Genomic DNA, 10,961 nt, shown 5'->3' on the forward strand with positions numbered 1-10,961 from the left:
TCCCAATCCCAACCCCAATCCCAACCCCAACCCCAACCCCAACCCCAACCCCAACCCCAACCCCAACCCCAACCCCAACCCCAGGAGTTTCTTTCTAAGCATTAACTAAAAATATTATTGCCAAATTATTAATACCCTTATGCATATTCCATACTATTCATCATTTCATCAGTACATTAATTCAATTAATGAATTATTCGGGATTAATCATCATTTTCATATAACATCTATTTAGCCATCAAATCAAGTTCATGAATATTCTTAAGTCTTTCTCAAAGTGGAGAAAGATAATCAACATGCAATGTATGATAATCATGAAACATTTAATTAATTTAAAGTAAGTATTCACATTAATTTTGGTCCAATCCATAAATTCAGTGCAGATTTGCTTTTTAGAGAAAGATTGTTTGAAGATGAGAGTCGCTTGGAAGTCTATTCATAGATTAGCATGCAATGCTTGTCAATCAGGGCAATTAATTGTATATGATCAAAATAGTAAGCTATTTATCGGACTAGATTTAAGCAGGGCTGTCTCGAACTAATGATCACACTAGTGCTTAGAATTACAAGTGAGAGGTGTTCGAGTGGAGTATCCGAGTGATTGGATTAAATAAGCATATAAATTGAATCAATGTGAGAAATAGAACAAATCGTTTTCGTGATCTATTTCGTTATTGGAGACGATATCCCTGATACTCCTATACTTGCACTAGCTTTGGCCGAGTTCTTCATCGACTCTTATCAAAGACTTCAAGTAAAACTTATTTCCGAGATGAATGTTCGAATCGAATATCTAATCCTTTTCTGGCCCGTTCTCTTGGACTTTGAAGTCGTCCTCGAACTATTTAATGGATGGGATTTCTCTGCGGCTGTCGATGTTCTATTTGCCTTCGGAGGATATTCGTTTCTGGGAACCCATCTCGTAGCGCTCGTGTAGGGGGATGTCTGGTGTTTTTTTCTTATTGGACTTTTGCTATTTGATGGCCATGTTTTGTTCCTCAGGGTCGATGAGGGTGTACTTGATATCGTAGTTCTTCTGAATGTAGGAGTAGAATCGGTTCTTTATCTTGTTCTAGGGCCTCCCCGACAGCCTCTTGCTTATTTCCGACCATCTGCTCCCGACCTACGAGTAATACTTCAGGATCAGCTTGTCCTCCTCGTCCGTCCACTCCTAGGTTTTGATCTTGGGATCCAGCTTGTTGATGAACCTTTCCCGTATTTGCTTCCCTGTCTTGCTTCCAATCATTTCCGATAAGACCTTCCAGTTTTTGCCGACCTTCTTTATTAAATTGAGAATAGCCTGATCCTCGTCGGCTGACCAAATCTTCTTGTGGGCTCCGAGTTGGGAGAGCCTCCTGTAGCGATGCAGGCATTGATTTTCGTTTCGGTCGTTCATGAGGCTGGCGATGGTGCCCCACTTTTTGGGGTACTCATCGTATAACTTAATGAGGCGATCATCTTCTTCCGGAGTCCAAGTCTTGACTTTTCTCTTGCGGATGAATGCGTTTTTTTGTTTGATCTCGAGTTTCATAATACGGCCGTCGTTATTTGGTGAGCCCAAAATTGTTTCTTCCATTATAAATAGATATAGAAGGTATTTAATTATATAATTGTCTATTCGCATTAGTTAAAATACTATCATCGCACATATATAAGTTTTCTTCCTTTAGCTTCTTCGCCTCGTTTGTCCTTTTTACTTCGTGTTTATACAGAGCTCACTGTGGGCTGTTGATTTCTGCGATTGTTTATTCATCCATGAATTCGCTGTTGTTATGTGCGGGTGAAGGCACGCGAGTCATAGAGATGATATTATTTAATCATTAGAATTTATATGTAGCTGTTAGGAGTTGATAAATTTTTAGCTGAACTCATCATTAGGCCTCCTCGATCCACTTACAGTCAGGAGGAATTAGGTATGGATTTGTGATATCTACAGGAAATCCTACCTTCTCTTACCAACACAAAATCTATGAAAGAATCGATATGAAGATCCCCATCGCAAAAGCCATCAGAACTCCGGCCGAACAATCTGGCAATTCAAGCCAAGCCTCAAGAACCAACTTATTCCAGGCAAAAGTTCAAAACGAGAAAACACAAAAGTCCAAAACCATCCAAAAGCACGAAACAAATGCCCCAAACTTTCAGTCCTTATTATAAGAAACAAACATTGAAATTTAGGCATCTCTTTATCGTGATAAATACTCAGTTGAGAACAGAGATACAATCATCTATTTGCATCCAAGCAGTGCTTCGAGGGTCTCAGTGTAAGAATATATAATAAGTGCAGAAGAAATTATCTAGGTGATCTGATAAATCAGTTTGATATTGTTTCGTTTGATTTTCGGGGCTGTGGCAATACTTCGAATTCGAAATATGTGACCCTGGGGTATCTCGAAAAGTATGATATTGAGCGAGTTATTCAGCACATCGATGCAAATTTCGGGCAGAGGAGATACATTCTCTGGGGTAGGTCGATGGGGGCTGTTGCTGCTATCATGCATGCCTATAAATTTAAAACCCCGAGGGCTTTGGTATTGGATAGCCCATTTTCAAATCTCAAGGAAGTCATAAAGTCACTAACTGAGAAATATCTGCCAATCGCTCCATCGTTCATTGTAAAAAAGATGGTGTCCAGAGTCTAAGACTACATTGAGAAATAAATATTTTCAGAGTATGGTAAGAAGTTTCGAATAACTTCTTTCGTTCCTCTTGAAGCAGTCAAATCTCTCTGCGTCTCAACATTCTTCATCGGCAGCGAAGATGATAAACTTGTCGGCATCGAACACGTCAGAGCTCTTTATGGATCAGCCAAGGGGTTTAAAAGCCTAGCCATTGTCCCAGGGTACAATTTGTTGATAGCATAGAGGGCATAATGAACAAAGATCAAGTATGCTCAAAAAGTAGGTTTCACTCTTCTTGAGAGATGCGCTTCAATTTGATCACGACCCTTTTTATAAAAGGAAGAAAATATTCTCGTATCTCCCAAAACCAGCACAAAATTATTGCTCAGCCTAAACACAAAATTAATGGACTTTAGAACAAATCAAGGAGCTCGATGTCTCCATTTATGAATCTGCAGAAGAAGGAAAAATTAAAAATTAAAGGAAAGATTCATAATAAAAGCTCTTTCTGCAGAAAAAAATATTTCGCAAGCGTGGAATTCACTGATATTTTAGATTATAATTATTTGAGATCAAAACTGTCAGGGCGAAAAGCTATTGCTGAATTAAAATTACCGATAATAGAATGAATAGTAAGATTTATAATAATTAAAAATGTTAGGCTAATAAATCACGCAAAAGCTCCTCTATATTTAAAACTCTTAGACTCGACAAAGCCATCTAATAAATTTTTTTGTGCTATCGAAAGAAACAGTGATTAGTTTGTAATATGTTCTCGGAGGGTTGCTTTCAAATCTTGAAAAATATGAGTTTTTTTTGTATTCTCCGATCTTGCAATGCTACCAACCTTTCTCTTAAATTCAAATCTCATCCTACCAACTTCCCGCTGCTTGCTTCGAACTGTTTGCGATTATGATTCAATATAATGAACAAAAAAGGCCCACACCTTAAGAATACTCAAGCTTATCTTTGTAAAACAAAAGTAGTGAGTAGAAATCAGAGTAAAAGAGGGTTAATTCTAAAAAGTAAAGAAGCAAATAAAGGTCTATTCGGCAAGTTATCGAGATGGTCGCGAAATGGAGATTATTTCAAACTCAGCTTTCAGAGGGAAAAAGAATGAATCTAAAAGAAATCGCTTAAAAGGTAGGCGTTCCGAAGAAAAGCTTAGATGATTATTTTTACCAACTCAAAGTCGGAGAATATTTCTCATTTGATTTCAAAAAACATGAAAATTAAAAAATAGGAGTTCTGAGAATCTTTGTAAAAAAGTTCGCGAGAAAAAATAAGCCAAGACAAATGAAGCTTAATAAAAGGCTGAGAGTAATTGATTAATTTTTCGCAGAATCCGATCTGAATCTTCGATCTCCATCTCGAAAGGTGGAAAAAGTTGCAATTGAATAAGGCAACGATCAGTTTTTTCTCGCTTCCAAATAAAGATTCTAAATGTCCGATAAGTAAAGTGAACTCAAGGTTTTTTGGGGGGGCTTGTTTGAAGAAGTCAATCAATAGTCTTTGGGGCTTTATGAAGATAATTTTTTCGATGAATTCAAACTCTAAAACACAGACGACAAAGATCTTTTTGCAGGATTTAAGGACTTAATAAGTCGAAATTAAAGTGGACAATCTTAAAATTTTGATTTATTCTCCTGAATTAGAATTCTATCTATACTCAGATCATTTCGAAATATTATTGATAAACATAAATAATTCCAAAAAGTGCTCCTATATTTAACAATTTTAATGCTGAATTCTGATTAATATCTGATTTATTGGAAAATGTTAAACTAATTTATTACAGTGGTTAGAGTGGGAAAAGCAACTGTAGATACTAAATAGTTTTATCATTCATAAGTTATTTAATTAAATTCTGTGTTTATTTTTGTGAATCATTCAACGGAGACCCAAGCTTTTTCAGAAATACTGAACTTATCATTCACTTCATTGATTTTTCTTTTTGCCTCGTCAACTTTAGCTCTTTGGATTTAAATGTGTTCCTTCACCACCTTAGCCTCTGCACTAAAGATAGCTATTGTTTTTCCGACCACTAGGTGCTCGCTTTCTCTTAAGAACGCATTAACAGTGGCAGATTAGTCACCAAGAACACATCGCATATTATTGCCATTTCGTCCAGGCACAAGAGTAACTTAAAGAACCTAAATATGATATAATTTTACTTTGGCGATGAATCTCAGATTTTCCTGTCCTGGATCAATTTCGTTGATTTTAATCATTGGATTTCGGTCTCCTCTTCTTTCTTCGAATTTTTGTCCTCCTTCCCTGAAATTATCCTTGTTTTATCTGTATTGTCTTGGTTGCCTTTCTCTATCTTGCTCAAATGTTTGATTTCTTCTTGTATCACCTTGATTGCCTCGGTTCTCTCTGTTGTCTCGATTGTTTCTGTTGTCTCTGTTGTCTCGGTTGTCTCTGTTGTCTCTGTTGTCTCGGTCGTCCCTTGTGTTAGTTCTTTTGTAGTCATTGTCATTTCTGTTTGGCCTTCGTTCTTGATTACTATTACTGTTGTTATTGTATCCTCCTCTGTTTTCGCGATTGTATCCTCCCCTACTTTAGTTGTTGTATCCTCCTTTGTCGTTGTTTCTCTGGAAATCTCTCCTTCCTCCATTGCCATTACCATTCCCATTCCTGAAATTATTTGGCCTTCGGTCATTCTTGTTGAAATCTCTCTCGAACTTGATCTCTTCATCCGAAATGTTAAGAGTCGAGTTGGCATTGATTGGCTTGTTCTCAAGTGTAACTCTCCCGAAAATATCCAATTCCAATGAAATGTGGCCTTGGATAATTTTTTTGACTCCATTTCTGATGGCAACCACTGCTCCTACTTTGACATCTTTGGCATTGTCACCCTTGAAGAATGCCTTTGCTGAAGCTGTTTCGTCCGAAACCACAGCATCAATCATGACAATTTTTTGTCCATCCTTTGTGTCGATGGTTCGGCTGACTGCCTCAACAATCTTCACATAGACATTATAGCCGCTTCTACCCTTTGGAGGTCTTTGAGTTGAATAAACTCAGGCTTTTTCAATTAGATCTCTGTCATACTCGATAGATACACTGTTGTAAATTAATGCAATTTGATATAAGTCAAGCTATATTTCAAATGGCCATGAATAATCTGAATTAACCCATTATATTAATATTATATTATCATCCTGGCTCCAAATAGGGATAATTTCATTATATCTCTAATTAAGTCTCTTGGAATAAAATAATAAATAACAGCTGCACCTTCACAGCTTTGAACTTTAGAGCGAAGATCCACTCTGAAACAATAATAGATGGAGTCCACTCAAAGATTAAATGAATGCAAACTCATTATATGATTTAGAACTTCTATATTACTCTCAAGAGCGACACGTTCCAATTCGAAAGAAGTTTTAAGGATGAAAGGCTACCATTGAAGCGTTAAGTATTATAATGTTCAGCAATGAAATAAATATCTCATGGTTCCTCTTCGTTTTTAATTTTGAAGTTGGAATTTTCTTACTGGTTTTTGAGTTTCTTAATCTTCTTGCCAACACTGTGACGCCCAACATATTCCTCTTCTGAGTCTTCTTAGAGAAAGGCCTTGGACTCGCCTTTAGGTTTTAGAACATACATAGACGTTGTATGAAAGCTCTTGTTTTTCCCTCCGAAAAGCACAATGTACTCATTGTTCACAGTCGCAGCTGCGTGGAAAGCTCGAGGGGCAGGCGAGTTTTGCGAGTTCTTGATGATTGGATAGATCCTAAATAAGTATAGCTGTACCACTCGTTGATTTCTGTGTTATACACAATAATGTCGCCCAGAAGCTAATTTGTATCATTCAAGCCTCCGAAGATCACCAGAAAATGCTGGATGGCATTGCAGCTGTGGCCATGCCTTGCAATTGGGGGCTTCCCTTTCGGCTTGATCTCTTTCCATTACAAGTTTTAGACTGACTCCAAGTTGAGCAGCCATATGTCATTATAGTTGTATCTTTGAATCAAATCTTTATCAATTTCTTTCCCCCCAAAGATGTACATATTAGAGTGAATCAATTCCGCCGAGTGCGAGTATCTTTTCCCAGGCTTTGTTCCCTGAATTTTGATCGACTCTTCCTAAATCCACTTCATCTGTTTGATGTCAAGCACTTGAAGGTCATTGAAGGTCTACTAATATTATAAATCAGGGGGACAGTAGTATCCCCCGAAGAGCACGAGAAAAGTAGTGTATAAGACACTGCTATGCTTCTATCTTTTTTGAGGGAAGTTGCCTGTGATTTTCGGGGATGTCTGCCATTATTGATCAATTGTGTTGTACACGGTATAATCATCCAAAATTTAAGTGTTGTGCCCCCCAAAGACTATCATTTTGTTGCCGTAGACTGCCACACTGTGATACGCCCTCTCAGTTGGCTTCATTTACTCTGGAATGAGGGCGTTGAGTCGATGGATGTTAATCTTGGATAGCCTGTTTGTAAAATCATCCTTGAGCCGACCTGCGTTAATATAATTTTACCTCCAAAGGTATATAAATACTCGCCAATTTGACACATAGAGTGGCCTTATAGCAGCTGCTTGTGGAAGGAGACATCGGAATCGACGACAACCTTTTCCCATTCGAATGTCCGGCAAGTGCAGTTTGATGTGGCTGATGTGCTTTTGTTGGTCCTCCATCCCCCCGGAGTGCTCATGGCATTTTTGATAAAGATCCTGTTGTTGAACCCCCCTAATTAGTTGTTGACAGTTGGGTACTGTTCGTCGATTAAGTACTGGCCTTTGAACATGAGTTTAAATTCGTAGAACCTGCCAGGAATGAGATGCAAATAGACAATGCTATAGACATATGATGAAGTAAGTACTTTTATTCACATCCTTTCAAAGTGTTATAAATTTTATTCATGGGGATCAAGGACTTCCAATCGTCCCATGATCCAACAATCTTAAGGTTTTAGTAGATTATACTTGAAGAAATCCTGACATCTTCTCGGAGGTTCACTTCGACGATCGCAGTTTTCGGCACAACTTCCAGAGTGTTGTTAAATCCGCCGAATGCGTCAGCTACTTTTGGAGCACTACTATCATGCTTCCATTCACCATCAACAACATATTTGTATTCGAAGTTGCCAACTGGGATGCTGAGGCCTATTTAAAAGTAGACCTATCCTTTTTCACTCACTTCTTTTTGCATTTTGTCGTAGTACTGCCACTGGCTCCACGAACCAACTACGAACACTTGAGAAATCTTCAGCTCCGAGCTCTTTGGCCGCCAGAGCAAATATGTGATTTCAGAGGAGCAAGAGCCATTGTGGTTATTTCTACAGATAGGGCAGACTTCTTTCTCTGAGTCCTTTGGGCTGGCCTGCATTGATTGTTCGAATCAATTATAAAGGTGCGATTTTATTTTATTGTTGGCATGAGCTACTTTCCATTTTCTAATCAGCCACTCAAACTTAATAGTGTCTGAGTAGTTCGGGAGTGCATAGTTGTCTTCATCGGATGATCTCAGAGTATCTTCATTCAAGTATCTCAAAGGGCGTAAATGCTGAGTCATTATAGCCCATTGAGTAACCTCGACAAATTGATATTAGGCGTTCTTTGAGTAGATGAGAAGTGATATATGCAATAAAATGGAGGTGAAATTTGAAAGTGCAGTGATTGCATTTCAGTCCCGAAAATAAGTATTTATTGAAGAATCATCTGGATTGGATTGGATTGGATTGGATTGGATTGGATTGGATTGGATTGGATTGGATTGGATTGGATTGGATTGGATTGGATTGGATTGGATTGGATTGGATTGGATTGGATTGGATTGGATTGGATTGGATTGGATTGGATTGATTGGATTGGATTGGATTGGATTGGATTGGATTGGATTGGATTGATTGGATTGGATTGGATTGGATTGGATTGGATTGGATTGGATTGGATTGGATTGGATTGGATTGGATTGGATTGGATTGGATTGGATTGGATTGGATTGGATTGGATTGGATTGGATTGGATTGGATTGGATTGGATTGGATTGGATTGGATTGGATTGGATTGTATTGAATGAGCAGCATAATCACAATCAACTTCGAGTCGAATCACGCAGATCACCAATCAGCAACCAATGAGAATTCCCGTAATAAATTAACAATCAATCAATAAGATGACAATGCGAGACAATAAATAATAATTATGATCAAGCGGTTGCTTGCTGCTTCAAAAAGATTATCGTATTACGAAAGGATCGTAGTTCTCTGCGAATCATAGGGAAGACTACTGTTATTAGTAACCCGAATCCTCCTGCGAAACCTCCGAAGACTATGAGCAGTGGCAGAATAATAATCCAGCAAATAAAGCATACCACTCCCATTTAGCTTAATGCCATAAACGGAACAGCAAGCATACCTCCGATGAACCCTAATGCGAATGAAGCAATAGGCGTGATTAACACAGCTAACAGCAAGAGCGGCAATAAAAGAATGCAGCCGATGAGCAATAAGACTGCAGCAGGTCTCGATATTCTCTACATGCTTTCGCAGCACACCCATTTGCCAATTGCATATATGCACTAGTAGTGGGAGGAATCCCAATCGTGTAAGCATACGAAACAAAACTCATGGGCACAGAGGCATGTCATATGGTTGCAGCCCTAATTCTTTTAGATGAATATATTGCACTTGGGGCATCGCTTCCACTCTTTGAAGGCCTGCTCGAAGTTAGAATCGCATGGACCCTCATGCATTTCCATCATGCACTCCTTGCAGAATTATCTGTGGCATTTTCGGCATTTTGGGGGTTCTGCTATCATATCCACGATACCATCTTCGCAGTCTTCAACGGGACATATTTTTATGTTGGGATTGTCCACAGTCTGTCTCCAGATGACTTGATGCTTGAATCGTTTCTGAATGGGCTACGGCAGCTTATCGAGCATTGAGGAAGTGACCATAAGTTTTTGATCACATGCTTCAGCTGGACACGTGACTTCCTCGTTCACACTGATTTTATAAATGCAGTATTGCGTCATGCAATCTTAACAGAAAGAGTGTGAGCACTCATCGTTATTAATCCTGCAGATATTGCCTGCCTGAATAAGATTCTCGCAGATCTAGCATCGTTTCATCTGAATAGCAGATTTAAATATCGAGGACATATAGCCTGCACTCGGAAGATACATCTTTTGTTATTATGTGTTCTATCTTATTCTATCCTTCAGAAGCTTCAACCTTGCTTGACTCTGATAATTGTCAGATCTTTGCTTCGAGGAAGAGCTCTTCGACGCATTAGAGCTGCGAACGCTGTTTTATTACATAATGCCGGCAATTTGTTTTTTCTTCCTTTGGGCTACAGGAGCTGTCTGACTCATCATGTGGGAACTATCTGTTATAATAAATATTACTCTTATTATCAGATTGCTATTGAATTACTTAATATGGTATTGAAAGGAATAGAACATACTATTGATTGTTACATAGATAAATATTGGAAATTAGAGCAATGACTCTGAATCATTAGAGTTTGAAATGGTCGCAGCCTTTGAAGGCAATGAGTTTTTTCGAGAGAATCGGCTTTTGTGACAGTTTCAGCAAAGGGGAGCCATTCGACTATTTACGACTAAGTTATTGTTTTCTGAAGGGAACCAGCCTTTTTTATGAATGAGAGCTTACAATCCGCTCATTCAAGAAAAGAGTGCGAGATGAAAGATTTTTCAAGTTCTATTTTTTACCGCCTCGCTTTTTTTCCTTTTTTCCCTCGAGGAGTACTTTTTTATGTAACTTTTCAGAGTGTCTTTATTTCTTTACAATGCAGCCCGGCCTCTTCCCATTATCGGCTTACGCGGAGACACGCTCAGAATGCATACAGGAAATAAAATGTTTGCCACCTTGCATTTGTAGGGAGGCCAAGGCTTTGGAGTTTTTGGAGTGTTCAGAGAACTCTGCTGCTGTTTCGAGTAGCTTAAGAATTCTTTTATTGTCTTGCTCATACACCTGGCACAGCTATGCTATCGAAGTAGTAAGTTCGAGCATATAAAACTGTGAATGATTTCTAAATGATTGGATATCCAGAATATGTGAAATAGAATATCGTAGGCAGTTATACTTTAAATTGATAGGAGTATGCATATTTATGAATTATCAAGAACACATCTATGTAAAAATAGATGAACATATTAAAATTGAGTGTGAGTCATCTCCTCTTGGGCTGATCAGCCTCACAGATATTTATTCTAGCCTATATCTTAATTTCAACTTAATCTGCATGATGGAGCCATAGACAAACAGGTCTAATAACATCCCGAGCGATGAAGATATTCAAGCGTTCATCATTGCGATTCGAACCGGGTAGAATCAATCATGACTCAGATCCATCA

The 10,961-nt window shown here is 38.3% G+C and overlaps 1 protein-coding gene across 1 annotated transcript; it reads right to left on the reverse strand.

The window, feature by feature from the left end:
- Positions 1–1,171: 1,171 nt before the first annotated feature.
- Positions 1,172–1,576, reverse strand: LOC148298285 (myb-related protein B-like). The gene has a single exon (XM_088276992.1). The coding sequence runs from the start codon at positions 1,574–1,576 to the stop codon at positions 1,172–1,174; it is 405 nt and encodes a 134-aa protein (XP_088133118.1).
- Positions 1,577–10,961: the final 9,385 nt, after the last annotated feature.

The sequence above is a fragment of the Brachycentrus maculatus genome, unplaced genomic scaffold (genome assembly GCF_059751285.1).
Source record: "Brachycentrus maculatus isolate JH-2025_06_01 unplaced genomic scaffold, ASM5975128v1 h1tg002243l, whole genome shotgun sequence".
Lineage (NCBI taxonomy): Eukaryota > Metazoa > Arthropoda > Insecta > Trichoptera > Brachycentridae > Brachycentrus > Brachycentrus maculatus.

Bases quoted from the DNA above. Each gene is read 5' to 3' on its own strand.
- LOC148298285 (XM_088276992.1), bottom strand. From the start codon at position 1,576: ATGGAAGAAACAATTTTGGGCTCACCAAATAACGACGGCCGTATTATG.